Source organism: Sinocyclocheilus rhinocerous, unplaced genomic scaffold, assembly GCF_001515625.1.
Source record: "Sinocyclocheilus rhinocerous isolate Xijiao unplaced genomic scaffold, SAMN03320098_v1.1 scaffold1180, whole genome shotgun sequence".
Lineage (NCBI taxonomy): Eukaryota > Metazoa > Chordata > Actinopteri > Cypriniformes > Cyprinidae > Sinocyclocheilus > Sinocyclocheilus rhinocerous.
Genome location: NW_015665886.1, coordinates 1,109,058 through 1,128,460, shown reverse-complemented (window position 1 = coordinate 1,128,460; position 19,403 = coordinate 1,109,058). Strand labels below are relative to the sequence as shown.

The 19,403-nt window shown below is 39.5% G+C and overlaps 1 protein-coding gene across 1 annotated transcript in view; it reads right to left on the bottom strand.

Moving 5' to 3' along the window:
• Positions 1 to 5,721: 5,721 nt before the first annotated feature.
• Positions 5,722 to 19,403, bottom strand: part of LOC107731623 (phosphatidylinositol 3-kinase regulatory subunit gamma-like) — a 196,744-nt gene continuing 183,062 nt past the window's right edge. Inside the window, exons 8-14 of the mRNA XM_016542747.1 lie at positions 10,738 to 10,849; positions 8,239 to 8,337; positions 7,893 to 8,143; positions 7,476 to 7,755; positions 7,305 to 7,379; positions 7,050 to 7,220; positions 5,722 to 5,956 (exon numbers count right to left, since the gene is read on the bottom strand). Coding sequence (XP_016398233.1) covers positions 5,755 to 5,956; positions 7,050 to 7,220; positions 7,305 to 7,379; positions 7,476 to 7,755; positions 7,893 to 8,143; positions 8,239 to 8,337; positions 10,738 to 10,849 — 1,190 coding nt within the window. The 3' untranslated portion in view covers positions 5,722 to 5,754. The remainder of the gene's footprint in view (positions 5,957 to 7,049; positions 7,221 to 7,304; positions 7,380 to 7,475; positions 7,756 to 7,892; positions 8,144 to 8,238; positions 8,338 to 10,737; positions 10,850 to 19,403) is intronic.

Here is a 19,403-nt window from a genome sequence, read left to right as displayed (position 1 = left end):
TATATATATATATATATATATATAAGAACGGTTTGTACTGACAGAAGGAATAGGTTAATTTTAACAGGTTGATATTTATTAAAGCATTTGTAAAATCGGGCAATATTAAAGTAAGTTTGAGGGTGCTTGACGAGGTCACACAGGCTCTGGTGAGTGTTATAGTGCGTTTTATAGTCATAGTGGTATTAATGTTAGGTATTTTCTATTTCTGCCAACACTCAAAATGTTAAGAAATTGTTTTGGACATTTAGATTATTTTTCTAATTTGAAATAGTTTTTATTATTAGGTAGTGACACCAGAAACTAAAATGTTATGGTTAGTCAACACCACAAACTGCCAATCTAATCTGGTGATGGAGATAATTCAATAGATGAAGCTGACAATCAGAATTGAACAATTGAAAACCATTCTAATCCACAATTCATTCACAAGGTGAATGCAAGTTTATAATAAATATTTCACATATCTGTACTTGTGAATCTGACAGTGTTGATCCATATCGAAAGATGGCAATTTTAAGAAAAACATTTAGAAGATTCCACCAAATGTAAATGAATACCCCTAGTGGAAAAAAAAAGTAATATATTTAAAATACATTTATTTCATACTATGTGTAGTTCAAATTTGTTAACATATTTACTTGCATATCGCTTGAGACTTACTGATATTAAAATTATAATTAAACTTTTTTTTTTGAGTGCTTCTTGTGCACAATGCACATTTCTTAATATTAAACCTAAAATGTGTTTTAATGTCACTATTAATAAGGATTGTATGATCTTTGAATAATATTGGTCTTAAAATTCAAGATATTTAAAGTGTACTCGAAGTATACTTGCAATATTTCCACTTTAGCACAATCAAATCTACTTCAGTATATCTTTAGTTGGACTTCAGCACTACTTTCGTAGAATTAAAGTGAATTAAGTACAAAATTAGTTGTTCCAGTTTAGAATACTAAAAGTACAATTTCAGGGCATTTTTATTAAGTACATAACTACAGGTGCATCTCAATAAATTAGAATGTCGTGGAACTTTTCCACGACATTCTAATTTATTGAGATGCACCTGTATGCAAATGTATTTGTAGTATACTTAAAAAGTATTTTAAATACATTTTAGTATATTTATTTCTCACTGGGACGTCTTAACATGTTTAACATTTACTATAGCTAAAATAGTTTCTTAGAACATGAACTTGTATTTTCTTATTTATGTAGAATGTTTTCAAAAATCAGTAAACTACAATTTATGCAGCAGATGTGCAGCCTTTAAAATGAGAAGTGTTTACTTCATAAGTAATTTACATTAAAAATTATAAAATACATAGCATACATTTTTATAGGCTATAAGCAATAATGAAAACTCCTGAACCCACAAATAGGAAAAATACACAAAGATAGAGACTTGAACAAAATATCATCTTTATTCTGCAAGAGAACTGAATATTGTGGAGTTCCATTGATTATATACATGAGTTCACCTCATAACAAACAGAGAGTCTACAACCAATACAAACTATTGTAACAGATACAAGAAAATGTTTTGTGATGGAAATCATAACTGAAGAATACCGATAAGTCAGAAGCAACAATGATACTCAAATACTGAGAGAGAGGATTTCTGACATCTCTTGTTCTCTACATGCAGAGCTAAGTATCTCATGTCCTTTTGTGCCAGAACTTGTCTAATAAAACATGAAACACTTGTTTATAGAAGCATAAATGGACTGGAGCCAGTGCAACACGTTTATTTTCTTTGCAGTATGTATGTTTTTTGGACATCGAGAACCCGTGGCTTATTGCTCAAGCTGAGTCTATAAAAGTCCAGAGATGAAAACACTGCTGGTGTTAAGGAAATATTTAGATTTATGCAGAATAAAAGTGAGTATTCAGTCAATAAGATGATCAGAGTATGAAGAAAACACATTAGTTTAAAGGTCTCAGATGAGATGCATTTATATGTTACGGAGTCGGTTGTGCAAACGGTATTGAACACGCTGTTGTCTATTGCTTCAGCTCCTCAGTCTCAGTTTTTGTGACCATCATTTTGCTTTTAGTCACTGCAACAAAGGGCTCCAACTTATTTCAGCTGAAAAAGCAGACTTTTGTGGGACAGCTGTGGTAAGAACACAAAAGACTCCCAATGAGAATCACAACATATTCAAACCTGACTGCAAATAAAACTTTGCAGAACTGCACAAGGGGGCAACAGCCAGTGCTAGTTAACAGTCCGGAAATAACCTTAGCCAGGTCTTCTAGTCATAACACCTGCTTTGTACAGAGTCTAACTGAAAACTCAAGCGGTTATGAGTCAAGAAAGGTTGTTTTGGTACATGTCCAAACCCTCTGAGCTTTTGAAGCAATGCACTGTTGATTCTGTCGGCTTGTTATAATGTGTGAGCTTCCCCCATTCCCACTTCAATACAAATAGAAGCACTCTAGTAAATGTCTCTCATACGAATTCCCAATGCAATGCTTTTCATGTCCCTGAAAACGTCCGGAAGGAAAAAGAAAAACAGAATATTTCATGCTTTCTTGAGTATAGGAACAAAGAAAACCAACAAACCCCACTGCTTTCTGCGCTGCAGAGAATGACAATCACTTTTCTGTTTTTCTTAAAGAAACCATACATTTCTGTGTGGTATAGGGTTGTCCGTTTTCTTTAATGAATTTATCAAAACAGAAAGAAAAAGCAACAATGACTCCAGCTGGAGTGAACGCAAGACTATTCTGTAAAGAAAAGAGGCATAGAAACACTTGATTTTGGTAACTTTAGAGGTGGTTTAGTGACCTAACGGACAAATTAATGACAAAGAATAACTGATGCCACGCACACACACACAAAAAAGCATTTATCCTTTACAAACAAGTGAGTGCAAAAATGAATCCGCTTTAGGCCAGACTGTTCAATTTGAGGCTTAACAAAACTACATTTCATTTCGGTAAACAAATTGTCATCAGTTGTTTTTTTTGAAATGGCAAAAAATGGACCCCCAGCCAATCCACAGTGAACCCTTCAATATACGGACAGTAATAAAGACATCGTTATTTTGCCAGACAAGTGATGGGCTAGCGATAGCAACCCAAAAACTAAGACACAAAATTAAGTTTGCATGAAAGCAAGGCAACTGAAATACAAGGGAAGAAAATTATGCGTCTCTTCAACACTAGAGCTACCCAAGAAAATAAAACAAACCAAACTTAAATCTTTGGTCTCAACGCCTGGGAAAACGCTAATAAATGTAGCAAAAAAGTGATTAAAACATTTTTTTTTCCAAACGATATCAATATGATGTGTGCTATACTGGACTCCAATAATAAGCTCTGTGAACATAAATAAGCCCCTTTACTTTCAACAAAACACACAAGTTGAGTTCCAGGCTGAAGAGTAAACATGTTCAGACACGTTTTATACTCGATCCACTCATGCCATAAAAGGGATTTCCTGTGTTTTAATAAATGTATCTATGTATTATTAAAGACATTCAATGGTGAGTGATGCAAGAGTTCAAGTAATAGACAGGGGCCCGTCTGGGGCCAGGCTTAAAAAAACTAAACAAAACAAACACAAAAAAAACCACGAATCTGAAACTCAAACCATTTGGAGGATAGAATAAAATGAAAATAAAGCTGGACCTATGATATACACCGTAACCAAAAGCTTTCCACAGAAAAAATGGCAACACCAAGGCTGCAAAGACGTATTTGCGAACGGTCGCACACAGAACTAAAATCAAGCAGCTGATCTGCTGAGGCTAGCGTGTTCTGGTCGTGCCACAGCGATGCTAGAGCAGACAAGACAAGAACGCCGAGTTCTGCCAGTAACATCCAATCAAACCCAAGAAAACCACAGCCACTTGCAATAGCAAATAGACGAGCAACTGAAAAGAACAGTGGATGGGAAAAACCTCCATCAGTATCCCTGTCTGCATGTGGTTTTCATTAGGACTCTAGGTTGTAAGTTCATCTCAACAGCTGCTCTGTCTGTTTCCAAACTAACCCACCAAAAGACTCCCAAGTTTTCCATCTCAAATAATGCAGATCACATTAGAAGCAATTAACAACACAACCTCATGAAAAAAAAACTACTATTTTACGATTTGGCAATTGTTTTGATTCATACGAAAACTTCCACACAAAACGGTACAGTTGTTTGAATTTGCCACCAATTTGCCAAAACATAAAATAGTTAGAAATTGCCATTAGAGTGTTTTGACAAATAATGTAATTACATTTTCAGTTGAATTCACTATATGCTGCTTTTTCTAACGCAGCATGCTGTGCGAGGAGTGAGACGGGTAGTTGCAGTGGTGGGTGAGGGCTGTCTGTGCTGGTTAATGACCTGTAAGACTGTAACAGGCTTATACAACTCAATTGTAAAAAGGGGAAACTGTGGGAGAAAACGAAAAATAACAATGTGAACTTCAATACTGGACACCTGCATGCCAGAAGTCCAACAAAAACAGGAAGTGATATAACTGATGTACCGACAGTGAATATTGTGCATATAGCTTTGAATATTTTCATAAAGGTTTTATTGTGCGACATTAAAACCAACAGGCAACCAAACAATGAAAAGTGTAATATCGCTTTTCTGATACAGAATGAGTCAACCTGCTAAAGAGAGAAGCACTAGGCAATAAAGGGGCTTTTTTTTTTTTTTTTAAAAGGAAATTCTTTTAAAGGTTCAAGTGATTATCGCTTTTTGATGCCACTGAGAGCAGTTTGTTTTATCTCTCTGACAGACCACTTCTCTACCATCAAAAGCTGGATTGCACTTTTTTTGAAGTTACGTACTACTAAAGCACATCTGCTCAAACACTGCTCCCGCTTACTGAAGAACATCTTTTGAACATGTTTGACAGGTACACAAATCCAATTAAGCATTAAGATGCCACATCAGTTAAAAACCACGAGTAATTGTTTTTGTTTTTTTCAAATTTGGTGCAGCGGTCAGTTGTCATTTCTATATAAGTGCTTTATGTCGACTGTGTCTGTGCATGCGATTTTGGTTCTTAAAAAATGTGGAGCTTCTGTTCACAGTACACAGATCCAAACTATTTTAAGTAGTTTGCAAACTAGGTGTATTAAGTGTAATTTCGCTCAATTAATACAAGCCAATTTTATCACTAGTAAAAAAAAAGGGTCCTCCCCTGGCCAACTTTGGTCTCTGCACTGAGCTGTAGCGATCTTAACTGCTTAGGAAAGGACAACATTTTTGATCCAGCCAAACAGAAAACAAGGACAAAAAAAACCCCACACCCCTCTAATGTTAGTGTTAAAACAAACTTTTGTTTTTAAGACTACAACACATTTTCACTTGTGCCCTCCCAAACCATCCCACAACCCCTCGTTCAGCAGCAGTCACTGTGAGAACACTCTGGAAAGTGTCAGTCGTCTGTTTGCTACAGTTTTTGCCTTTTTTAAACACTTAAAGAGAGAGATGGAAACATTTAAACTAAATATTTTCCTGCTTTACATATAGTCAATTAAGAATTCTGCAAAGACAATACAAAGAAATAAAATAAAAAAAAAAACAGCTGAATGAAAAATAGAGAAATGTGAGAAAACAGAGGCAGGAAAAAAAAAAGCTTAAGCTAAAATGGAGCATGTAAAGTCCCAGCTGGAGTTTAGGAAGCAGCGCGGGTCACCTTAAACTCGCCTCCTCTGCTTCCTTTGCTTTTTTCACATTCACAAACATTTAAAACTTCCTTTTTTTTTTTTTTTTTTTTTTTTTGGGGGGGCGAGTCTTCATCTCCGAGGGCCTGAGGGCATCTGTGCATACACTGGGTACGCCAGCCGCACGTTGAGCGAGTCGTTGTGCTGGACCAGTGAGGTCTGGTGATAGTGCAGGACCAATTCTTTCAGAGTGCTGTACAAGTTGTAGGGCTCAGCGAAACCGTAGCCGCGGGGTGTGCTGTAGATGACGCAGTGCTTCACCTCGCCGTCCACACTACAGACAGAAACATGACAGATCTCATTATCAATGTGATTTCGAACCAGAATCTGACCTCAGACAAAGATAAAGGCAATCCGTTTGCTCAATGACAACCAAAGTTAATATCGCTGTAGAGGTGATAATCAAAGAGAATCAATACATTGATTTGTTTCTTGTAGCTGGGGAAAGGTAGAGTCTTAACATTGAAATGTCTATGAAAAATACATCTAATTTTATATATGCCTATTTGATATCAAAACAGAGGAGATGAGATGGAAAATTGGGGACAGAGAATGTAAATATGAGACTTGATCTGAACTTGATACAAAAAAAAAAAGACTGAAATGGTCTTAATGTTAAAATTTTAATGCGAGTTTATCATTTCATATACTATTGTTAATGTAAATGTAATTTTCTTTTAAAATACATGCTATTTTTGTAAATAGACAAACTGTAACATGACAAAATTTACTTAATATTACCAAATTTTGCTATAAGTTTAATCGCAACAATCATTGCAGTAAATAGTGTTCACCGTCTGTCTGATTACATGTCGTTAACTAACTGCATGAATTTTACTGTAAATTTTTGCCATATGGACATCAACTTGACAGTCACCACTCATAAGCTACTACTAAATATAGAAACTTAAATTTTCTGTAAAGCTGCTTTGCAAAGATTTGTATTGTGAAAAGCACTATCACGATGATGCATGTTCTTTTGTGTTAAAGTACAAAAATGTCAGGGTTGATGATACTAAAAATCTTTATTTTGTGTTTGGCATAATAGATGAGCATTATGTATTTGATTAGTATTCTTTTAATTTTTTTTTATTTCTTTTTTTTTTTTTTACAAAAAATGTAATTAATATTTGAAAAACACCTTAACTTAATTATTTCATAAATATATTTGACCTTGAAAAATATATACATGTGTTTGGTGAAAAACAAAAAAAAAAAAAAAAAAAAAAAAAAAAAAGAGGCAAAAACCTATAGGCCATGGAGGTATACACTAGTCTAAGAAAACCATTTGTAGACACAGAATCATCATTCTCCCATTTCATTGGCATAACTATAACCTCACTATGTCTACATCTTAAGATACTCACACAACAGAGCAGGCATAACAGCCCTTCTTGCTGCTCTCGCGGATGAGGAAGGCTCCTTCGGGTTTGCCGTGTAGCAAGTCCTCAGCCTGCGTTCGGTTTAGGTCCCCCACAAACCAGCTCTTCTCATCGTAGTGTGGCAGATTCTCATCCTCCTCACTGACGAAGTAGGCACTGCGAGAGGAAATGTGTTAGATGCTGTGATGGAGCCAGTCATTTGATCTCAAATTTCAAGTAATATAAGACAATTTGACTTACTCATCCGTGTTCTCGTTTTTGATCCCCAGCCAATCGTTTATTCGTTTCTGTCGAACACCTTTATGATTGAGCCAGCTGCATGAGAAAGAAGCAGTGGAGTGTTTATACATGGAGGAAAAACTGTCAACAATGAAGATGACGAAATGAGGTGCAAAGGAATGTTCTTCTTACACAAGGTACTGATCTCTAATCTTTCTGAGCTGAATGAGATCTGGCTTTAAGCTGTTCATTTTCTTGTCCGTCTCCCTGTTGTCCAGAGCCTGTGTTTTAAGGTCCTGTTCAAGCCGGGTCTTACTGTCGTGAATCTCGCCAAGACGGGATTTGAGCTTCTCGTAGTTCATCATGATCCTGAAAAAGAAACGAGAACGATTTGTCAACCCACAGATCAAGGTTGCCGACCAAAGCGCTCCTCGACATTGTGGATGTGTGCAATTATTTAGGAGGTGCGCTGCTGTGGCAATAAACAAAGTAATATTTCATGCCAAAAGCATCCTGCTGCCTCTGCAGTTTCACTCACAACAAGCTGCACAATTCATTCAGCAAACACGCTCTTTAGGGCCGGAGCGAGGGAGGGAGAGGTGGGAGGACATAGAGGTAAAAGGAAAGGAAGGGATTGCTGTAAATGTGATACCCCCGCCCTCAATCTAAACCCATTTACCTGCTGGTAGCGGGAGACGGGATACATGAGCTTTACGTCCAGTTTGGTGTTGTACTGGGCCAGTGACTCATGCCTGTAGTGACTGATGAGCTCCACCACTGAGCTGAACGTGAGCGGGTCTGAGAAACCGTACTTCCCATCCCGGTGGTAGATCTTTATTAGCTTATTGTTTCCACCTTTCCTGTAGGGAAAAAAAGATTGCGTTGGACCACGGATCAATGTAAGCTGAATGGAGAGGGTTTAAAACAAGTAGAAGCTTTCCAAAATATTAGTTACCTTAGTGTTAGTGTGTAATCTCCCTGCATCTTGGTCGAGGCGTCCCGTACCAGGAAAGTACCATCGGGCATGTCTCTAAGTTTGTCGTTCACCTCTTCCCTGCACAGAAAAAAAGACAGATACTCCACACATCAAATCTTGCGCTTAATAATTAATAATTACAGCTAAAATAAGTTTTCCGTGGACTGTCCTATACTAAATGGAAAGGGCTGACACACACGCAAAAAAACATGCCTGGCTGTATAAATAAATTTGGTCTGGCAGAGGGCAAAGGCACTGGTCTGTGACCATACTGTCTGCTACAGCAGTCTGGGAGAGAGTGAGACATCTTTGAATGGTTTAACTGTTGACCCCGTCCTGCACACCCACATGTACGCCGATGCCTCCAGCTCTTGTCTTAAAATCAGACAGTCTGTCTCTTTAAAAGTGCCTCCAGACGACCAGAGGAGGAGCTGTCAGGCTTCAAAGACTATCCTGCTTTTTTGCCCCCTTCTCTATTTTAGTCTGTCTGGGAGGAATGTCACACCCCCCGACTTCCAGGCCTCCTCCCATTCTCCCGACAGCCAAGAGCCTAGTCATGCTGGAGCTCAGCTGACCCCGGCCCTGGCTCTTAGGGAAGTTGTGGCCTAATGGTTAGAGAGTCGGACTCATAACCCAAAGGTTGTGGGTTCGAGTCTCGTACCGGCAGGGATTGTAGGTGGGGGGAGTGAATGTACAGCGCTCTCTCCCACCTTCAATACCACGACTGAGGTGCCCTTGAGCAAGGCACCGAACCCCCAACTGCTCCACGGGCGCCGCAGCATAAATGGCTGCCCACTGCTCCGGGTGTGTGTGTGTTCACTGCTGTGTGTGTGCACTTTGGATGGGATAAATGCAGAGCACTAATTCCGAGTATGGGTCACCATACTTGGCCACATGTCACGTCACTTAGGAGGGGGTATATTTAGCCTACTTTGGGCTGCTGAGTTAAGGAGCCTTTGACTAAGCAGTGCTCCCACCTTTCTGGGGGAGGAGGCCTCTCTTACATCCTGCACTGGGAGCTGTGGGAATCAGGTGCATTTTTAGGCTGCAGTGCATCAGCAAGTTCATTGTTTAGGGGAGGTGTCCTATTTTAGTAGCCTGTTTGGCAAGCAGCAGTAACGTCAGTGTGAAGTGGAAAATCTGGGATGTGTTTTTGCATTCAAAAACATCCAGATAGAGGAGATATTTGGACAATGACTCAAATTCAATAAAATTATTGCAAGTTATGCAGCCTTAATAATCACTTAATAATAATTGTTTATCAAAATTATCGAGACAAACATATCTGTGGAATAACAGGCACAATTTTGCACACAAATTAAAGAGTAGGCCTACATATTGTAAATAAATAGTCAATTTTGATTTCATCTAAGCTCAAGCCTACAAGAAAATCAGAAATCCACAACAGGCATGCTGATGATTAACATGGCTGGGAACCATTACTACGTACTCAACTAAAATTTAAATCTGATCTCTCATAAGTTAAATCTCTCAATGCACTACCACTGCTTTAACCAAGTACTAGTATGGTTGTATAGTAGTAATTTTATAATAGGATTTTTAACACATTCTTCACCGAGACCATAATGGCAGTCCATATTTAAAATTTAACAGCAAGCATCACTGTACTTTGGGAGTTCTTTATTTGATGCCTAGAGTTTAGTTACTTTCTGATTTTGAAACTAGTAAGCACTGAGCATAGGTTTGAAGTGAAAAGCAGATCTGGTTTATCTGCAGAAGCGACTGTGTGAGTTAAAGGATAGCAGGGCTTCAGAGATTGGTGAGCCTCTGAGCATTTCTGCAGAATTTCTACTTGCCCAACATCAAACGAGTCTAAAGCTGGTCACTAAGCAGCAGACTAATCTGCTAAAACCTGAGCGTTTTATGGGTTGTGTTGGAAACTGGCCAGACAGCTTGACATTTTGGAGATTTGGGTTCTTCTATCCCTCCCCTTAAGTAATGGCAACTAAACCACCCCCTGTCTTTCTCTTTTCAGCTCTTCCTGTGTCTCTCCCCCACTGCATTGCCTTTCTGCTTTTGTACAGCTGCGGCAAAGCATACATGCCTCCAGGATAAGTGAGCCAAAAGAAGAGGAGAGGATCAAAATAAGTTCACCAGCTCACATAAAGAAAGAAAAAGAACGGAAAACGTTTGCAGAGCAGCTGAAAGAGCAACATGACACTGCAGAGCTGACTCCACCTCAGGCTACCAACTTGGAAGCCATCAGGTGGAGGGATGGGAAGATCTGACATCTCCCAACAGTCAAGTAACAACTCAGAGAACTTTTCATCTGATCCAAATGCAGTCTTATGACTGTACTGGCCAACTATCACCTGACTTGCACACTGCCGTACGTGTCCACCACGTGATGAGGGCAGTCACACTATGAGCTAACTGGCATGAGGAAAGATTTTCAGAGCAAAACAGACAGAAATCCAATCAAGTGAGAAATGAAGTCTAGTGTCAAGTGACTCTTACCTTGATATGTCTCCCCAGTACCATTCTGCTTCTTGCAATGAGCCGCTGGCGGCTTCTTTCACACCGTTGCCATTTACTGGTGTCATGGGTTTTGTTGGCTTGGGAGGAAGAGCTGCAGAAGAAATGAGAAAGGTTTATTTTAGTGGAAAATCTTCTAACCTCATGAGCAATCCTAGAAATATGAAGTTGATGTTACGACCTTACAGATAAAAGCCTAATCTTCTTAAAGAATAAACTAAGCGGACGTCATGTTAACAAATGGCTGTGTTGTTCATCCTCATGAATAAGGTTAAGTTGCTAAGAGAATCCAAATTTGAACTTAAAATGGTAGGAATACAATATAGATGTAGGCCTATATATATATATATATATATATATATATAAAAACACACTGCTTTGGGATAGTGTTTTTTTGTCTTTTAATATTTTTGCGTAGTACTGACAGTCGAATAGTAGTAAGGTTTCCGCCCAGGATCAACTATTGACCTTTAGCCCTTCATTATCCCATAGATGGCCTTTCAATACTCTCCTCCATCACATCATGTGTAGTTAGACGAGCTTGTTTCAGAAAATGCAACAGTGATTTCCACTGAAAATGCAAAAGATCAGTTTTCACGGAAAATGCAACAACAACATATTCCATTTGGCCCAAGCGAAAGTGTAAACAAAAAACAAATGACCTTCTCTGCCAGTCTTGCTTTTCTTCTAATTGCTGAATATGTAATGAACAGGTTCCTTTCCTTTGAGTGATATGCTTCCTTTGTTGCAAGCAAAAGCAAACAACAGCTGCCTCAACAGCACGCTGGAAAGCTAACGCTGATGATGCTCTTGCTATCTTGTGGGTCAGGGGTCACCAGAACGTGCTGCTCAGCCACGCAGTGCATCATGATGCCCTCACTCACAGAAATATTGCTGAGAGAGTATTGCTGTGTGTTACATCTCCACAGCATGCATTCTCATGTCTAATCTCCTGATGTTAATTTTTCAACCTTAGAGCCAAAACTAGACTTGAATGACGGTTAAATGCCATGCAAATTTGTCGTTACACCATTTAACAAGACTAGATGAATCTAGGGATGTAACGGCAGCTGCTCTAAACAAGGTATTCACGTGTTTCTGTGTTCAAGTGCTTCAGGGAAACCTTCAAGACCAGGTGCGGTTGGCAAATACTAGTCTGAGACAAAAAAACAACAACTGAAGGCTGCAACTCCATCTGAAATGTACAGAGACATAGTGTTCAAGCCTTGCACCTACCGCCAAGCCAAACTAACCTCCCCCGACCTAGATGAAACTTGCAACAGGGGTCTTGAAACAGCAACGCACCACTCCATTGTCAATGTACAGGTTTATTCAGAAGGCTTTTAAGTGAAACCAAAGACATGCTCCAAGCAGTACTAGCGGACTGTTTAGGGAGGACGTGGCTCATGCAGATTATTGCCATAATTAATTCAAATATGACCACATCATTAAAAAAGTCAAGTTTCTTTAAAAACAGTCACCTTAGCCTGGCAAAGACAAGGCTGCGTGAGAGCGGGTGTATATCTATGCCAGGACAGGGGAGGGGGAGTGGCCTGCTGCATTAGGAAATGGGGAAGGCATGGAGTAAGTGAGCATACGGATGTCATAAAAGCCCAAGCTGATTCCAGAAACCCCTGGGCCCTTCTAGCCAAAGCAACCTCTATCTGGTATGCGAATGAAAAGAGGCAAGACTAAGGTTCAATACACCGGAGGTGAGTCACGGAAATAAAAGCCCACAGGGACATGCATTGCACAGTATAGCCAATGAATGAATCATTGCTGCTGGCACACTGTGGAATGACCCACTGCTCCGCACACAATTGGCTCCTTTAATAGGAAATAATAATAATAAAATCGTTAAAGATCAGAGAAGAGATGAAGACTCTCTGAAGAAAGAGAGAGAGAGAAAGACACTTTCTTGTGTTGCCATTTCAGTACTTTAAATTTCTAAAGTTTTCATTGAAGTTTTATTACTTCCGACTAGACTTGTGCCGGTATTCGGTAATGCGATATATCACGGTAATGAATATGCACGATATTGTTATTGTGGGCACTTCTAAATAAAAGTATCGGTATCGGGCGAGTACTGGAAAAAGTGGTATCGGCTGTGTAAAACTTTTAACTTTATACATTTTTCTGTATTGCATTTATTTTACTGTATTTTTCTTTATTGCATTTAAATGTTCAGTTATTTTTGTTATAAGAAAAAAGTTATTAAACCTGTTATACTGTATTATGACAGCACTTTTTTAAAAACTTAATTTCAATATCGTGATAATACCGTATACCGTAATAAAAGCATTAGCAATTAATCGCAACATGAAAATTTGATACCGGCATATCCCTATTCCCGACATTGCAAACATTTGTGGATTGAAGATCATTATGGTTCTTTAAAGTTTCGGTGTGCAGGAAGAGAGGTGTGTGAATGGCTTTCTTGGAGGGTGTCATTAATTAAAAGCAGTGGTGGTTTTTGTAGTGAGAGTGCATGAGTGTAGTCGGAGACCCGGGCACAGTGACAACTACTTCCTCCACTGGCCCACAGGAAACACTTTAATCTGGTAGGGTGTGCGGCTTCAACCAGTCAAAGCAAAGCCAGGCTAACGGACACATCCCCACCCAAACTCTGCTCCTGCAGGTGTGCGCACACACTATTCCTACATTTTAGTTGGTCTGAGGCTACGTCCACACAAAGCCAGAGCTTTCCCAATCCGATCTTTTTTTTCCCCCTCGTCTCAAGAAATATCTGACCGACACAAAACTATGTAGTATACATGCCAGACCAGCATGTGGCGCTGTAATTCTGCCATAGAGATACACTAAAAACGGAGACGACTTGGACTATGCGCATAAACCTTGTGCGCGGTATACAAACGAACATGGAACAATACATTTATTAATCTGTGTTACTGTTAGTTAATAAAAAGACAATCGTTCAGTGTGTGTTCATGTTTTTGTTGCCGTTACGTGACGTAGCGGTGTCTGACTAGGGGCGAGAAGTGGGCTGATGATGTCATCGTTTCAGAAAATATACGGATTCGCTGTCCACACGAAAATGCAAGGGTGGCATTTTCAGATTAGTCCACTCTGGGACCCGGTTTCAAAAAATATCGGTTTAACTCTGCCTAAACGCCGGATCCGTCTGGACGAAACGCCTATACGATACAAAATTTATGCGTATACAGCTAAACACGTCTCCATGCGGATGGGGCCTGAGAGGAGATCAGCCAAATGCCTTGAATGGAAAATGAACATTTCTTCAAAGAAATTACTTAAATATGGCATCCCTGTGCACTTTCCTGTTGTCACAAATTTTAGGGGGAGTGTTCACCACCTGGTAGGGGACCGTTTGTGCAGCATAGCAGCTTATGAAGAGTCATTTGACAATGTATAACCTTCTGTTCCCTCTACGCCAACACAATAATCACCATATTAATATTACATTTGCAAATACCCGCGTGGCTCACCTCCTCCACTCCCTAATGTAATTTAGAGACACAATAAACCGAGATTCAATCTCTCACTATTCAATACTAACACACAAACACATTTCTATATATATATATATATATAGCATATATTTCAGCCTGATATTTTCAGAAAGCCCCTTTCAGAGCGACAGTAGCAGGCTTCCACCAGAAAGGGAAATGACCCCCCTTTTTCTCACTCGCTCTCTACAGCAACCAAAAGGCAGGTGCACAAGCCCAGCTGAAACCTCAAATTCCTGCCTACCAGTTTTCCACTGTCAGCTCTTTCTGTAAGTGTGTGACCACCTTTGTCCTACACACACACTTGGTTATCTTTGTGAGCTAGTGATGGGGTGTGAGCACAAAAAGAACATGGAAAACGGAAGGAAACAGAGCAAGAAAGAGGCAGAGATGTGACTAGGTGATCTCATTACAGCGGTCACCCCATCTGTGTTAGTGTCAGAGATATCGCAGCTGGGGGGCACACAATGGAAAGTCCACAGTCACAGAATGCAGTCATTTTTAAAGCTACCATTCACCGATTCAAACTAATTACGATCATGATTTATGGCAAAACTGAACAAACAAAGGGTGTCAATTTAAATGACAATTTCTACAACAGTAAACTAGCCCAGTATGCTTCACAATAAAAGCAAAACAAATAAATTAAGGTAATTTAAAAAAAATAAATTGTAAGATATCATTTTATAATTTTAAAATATTATTATATTTTCTAAATAACAAACTTTTAATGAAAGATGAAAAGGGAAATGTGAGAAAAAGAAAGTGACCAGGATGTAGGATGGAAAGGATGAGAAAGAATGAGAAGGAGTGAGTGGCAATGCAGCGCTGCAGAGCTGCGCAAGTCTGAACAAAGAAAACTATACATTCCATAGGTAAAGCCTATGGCGATCGGCGACCAAGCAGTCCATTGTTTAGGAAACAAATATAAATGGCAACATGCAGTTCAGAACATCATCTCCAGAGGTAATTGTTCTGCAGCCGTGCTCTTATGCACAGTAACGAAAAGATATGTTCAAACTTCTGGTTCTACAGGTGATGGAGCTGATAAAGTAACGGTACTTTGAAAGACAACACAAAAATAGACTGACACCACACACACACAAAAAAGTTTAGTATGTACAAATTAGGGGGTGCATTAGCATGAGAAAAAGCATGTGGCAGAGAGTGATGACAGTGCCGTTGAGGGGAGCAGCAGGCGAGGGCTGCCACGTCCCGATCCAGGGGGAATGAATTAAAAGTGTCACCAAGCACATGGGTGGTTTAAATAGTCCATCGGGGACGCTCACAATCACATGTGAAACCATACGTGCTCTGTGCACATATTATCATGATGCACTGTCACCATCCACTCCTAATGAATGACTAAAAGACAATCCTTGCAGCTGAACTCTTAAAACAGCCTCAAATTCCTTTTTAATAAAATAAAAATCACAAAACAAGAAAAATGAAGTACAACTATCAAGGATTACACGTCCTGGAAAAAGCATGGTTCTTACGTTAATTCATGTTGACAACAGCGCATGTTTCCATCCAAACAAAATCCAGGACACTTCCCACACAATAGGACAAACACTAATTGTCATTGTGCTCCCCTGACAGTCTGTTCAGAGCGTTACAATAGCCATAAGACAGAAAAGACGAAAGCAAAGACAGTGACCGTGAAAAAGCATAAGAAAAAAAGAATGGTGTCTCCCTTACCGTCCTCCTCGGGATCCTTTTTGAGCTGCATGTATACAGCCTGCACTCAGCTGTCTGTGACACAAGTCCTCTTATTCTCTCTATCTCCCTCTCCCTCTCTCTCTCCCACTCACTCTCGCTTTCTTTCCACACTCCCTCGCTCGCTCTGCCTTTCAGACTAAAGCCAGAGGGAAAATCCCTGCTCCTAAATTCAGATGCTGCTGGCTTAACAAACCCTCTCAATGGAGAAGTCGGCAGCAGCCAATGAGAAAGCAGGAGGGGAGGTGGACACAACCATATGAGACGGAGAAAGAGAGAGCGGAAAGCTCTGGGGAATGATGTAGGAGGGGAGGGGAGGGGCGCTCCTCCCAACCAGATGCTAAAAGTGTGCTGGTTGCCTAAGCACTCATTAATTTATTAATTAACTTATATATATATATATATATATAAATAATTTATTTTACATATATTTATTGCATTATGTGCACATATGCCTATAGGTACAGAGAAAGAAAAATGCTGTGTTTTCACATTCTGCTAAAGAAAACCCTGCTTCCTCAACATAAGGACATTTATGAATGAACAAGCTGAAAAGGCACAGAACAAAGAAAGAACCATGTATCAAGTGACATTTCCATCCCTTATGTCATACGAATGCCCATTAAGGGATGTTAGAAGCTGACTTTCCCTTTGGTGTCGCTGCACTTTTGTTGTCCAGCCAGAGCACACTGCTCCGGCAGCCTTTATTACACTCACACATCACTGGCCCTAAGAGACAGGGGCCAACTTTCCCCTGGGGGCGGCGTGGCACCTGTGCTCATTGGACACTGCAATGGAACAAAGCGGCCGCTTGCTTGTTTGCAGACGCTCGCACATACAGGGCCGTACCTCGGAGCCTTTCACATCTCAATTCAGCGGTAATAAATATTCTAATGAACATCTGCACAGGAACCTCATTCTGTTTCTTTCCTTTCCGAGTCACTCTTTCTAATCTACCCATCTTCTCTCGGGCCAGGCAGATTTCACTGTCCCACAGTACCTCTCTAACAGCGTCTCGGAGATGAAATGCCGCGAGTTGAGAAAGAAGCAGATGATAAGTCAATGTGTGGCTATTGACAGTACATGGGGACAAACGGACGGATAGAAAAAACGAGAGATCTGATTAACCTGTGTGCAGTGGCACAGAATGAAAGACAAGATAAATGTGTGGGTTGATCACACGGTGCTGTGCTCATTCATCCCCTTGGCAGAGCAATCGAAGGGCTATTCAAGCCAGAATCCTGCTTGCCAGATCCGTACAGTCCACCACAGCTCATTTTCTAGGAAACGAGGAGATTAGAACTGAGCGTTAGGCATTGTTCCTTTGAAGAACGCAGAGAATAAAATGAACGTAATAAAATGATTCATTCTGCCCACTCTTGGAATAAGGCTGCATTTGGACCAAGAAACAGTTAACTGTATGCGGATACATAAAGACACCACCATCTTCACAATCTAGCAACCTTCATAAAATGTTACAGACGGACTGTCAAGAAATGATGCACAAAATGTGTTTTGTGCTTTTGCATTAAACACAGTTTGTCCTAAAACCCCTCACAATGATCACACGGAAGTAACAGCCTCATGCAAAACTGTCAAACACAGTCTCTTTTCCCATTCCATTCACATTTCACGCTTACAAAAGTGTCATCCGTCTCTTTATAGCAGGAATTAACGACATGAATTAATGACCCATTGTCAACTATGCCTGTGACTTCTGAATGGGATCCAGTTTCCAGTCTATGACATCATTGTTAATGGCAATAAAATGGTGTCAGAGCTTAATAGATGACACATGAATGGCACTGAATTTGAATAAGAAGCACAGAACACCAAAACTAACATTCAGAAAGCTGGGAAACTTACTCTGAAAGACCCCCGAAGAGCTTTGACGATATATAATTCTGTGACTTCACTGGTCTACAAGCTATATAGTCCCTATTTGCAAAAACAGCTCAGGAGCAGATCCTGTATAACACCACTTAAGGTGTCAAACCAATTCATAGAGTGCATTTCGGTCTCTCCACATTTTGCATATCAATACCATTTGTGGTGAGCCATGCAAAACGTCCAAATCTCCTGAGGAAAAACTGACAAGACTATAGCAGGACCTGTAACACAATCTGTCTATAAAAATTTTCATTTAACCATTTACAGTCCCAAATTACAAACAAAATTATAATATTATTAGATATATACAGAGAGGTTTACTCTGGTCCTTAAGAGATCGTTCACCCAAAAGGAGATATGCAAAATGACATCTCATTCACCATTAACTTTCATTGTATGAAAAAGATGCAAAAAGTGAATGGAGACTGATACACTAACATCTCATTTTGTGTTCTACTGAAGAAAAAAAATGTCATACAGATTTGATATAATAAGAGGGTGACTAAATGACAGAAGTTTCGTATTGAGATGAACTATTACTTTAAAATAAAAACTACAGTGGGATGTAGACTGTTGCACTCTCTTCAGGGAGAAAAAGGCTTTAATATGGCTCCCGTCTGACTGAGAAGTCGGTTATGATGCATTTAAAATGTACACGATAATGTTAATTCAGACAGTGCATTATAAGTACGATTAAGGCACATTTTACTGATAAGCTGACAGCAAATTAACAATTTTAAGATGGCGAAATGGGTTTCTGTAGAAGGACGAGTGGGAATTTTAAATGCCAGCCATACATGACTAGCTGTAGGCAACATTAAAATAAAATACATTTTAACTATAAAGAGGCCCAAGATCCAGTTGTTTAAGCAGACATATGACTGCAATGTCAGATAATGCGAATGTGTAAATGTTAAATACGCTAAACGTCATTCTTTCATAAAACACAAAAGGAGATCTGCAGAATGGCATCTGAGTCACCATTCATTTTCACTGTATGAAAAAAAGATACAATGAAAGTAAATGGTGACTGGGGCTGTCAGTCTCTAACCTTTTGTGCTTCATGGAGGAGAAAAAAAGTCATATAGGTTTGTATCAATGTTAGAGTGAGGAAATGACCACATTTACATTATCGGGGTGAACTAAGCGTGCTGTTAGATTAATAGTTTTATCTGTACCTGGCGGCTGGTCCATCTCAATGTAAAATATTAATTCAGTGGAATAGGGCATCATCACGTCTCTCCAGTCGTCATCTTCTTTCTCCGTATTCCACACTGTATTGTACATGGTCTGAGTCCTCTGGTGATCGACTAGGCTCTCACCGAACTGAGTAAAATCAAATTTTCAACACAGACGAATGAAAGAAACATAAAAAGCTCGTCTGACTGAACGGAGAGCTAAACTTTAACAGTCTGAATGCCAGCTTCAGAGTAACTGCGTGTCATGAAAGCTGTCAAAGCACCAGGCTTCACTCATCCGATATCACTTGATAGAGCATTTATATATATATATATATATATATATATATATATATACTGTATATATATATAT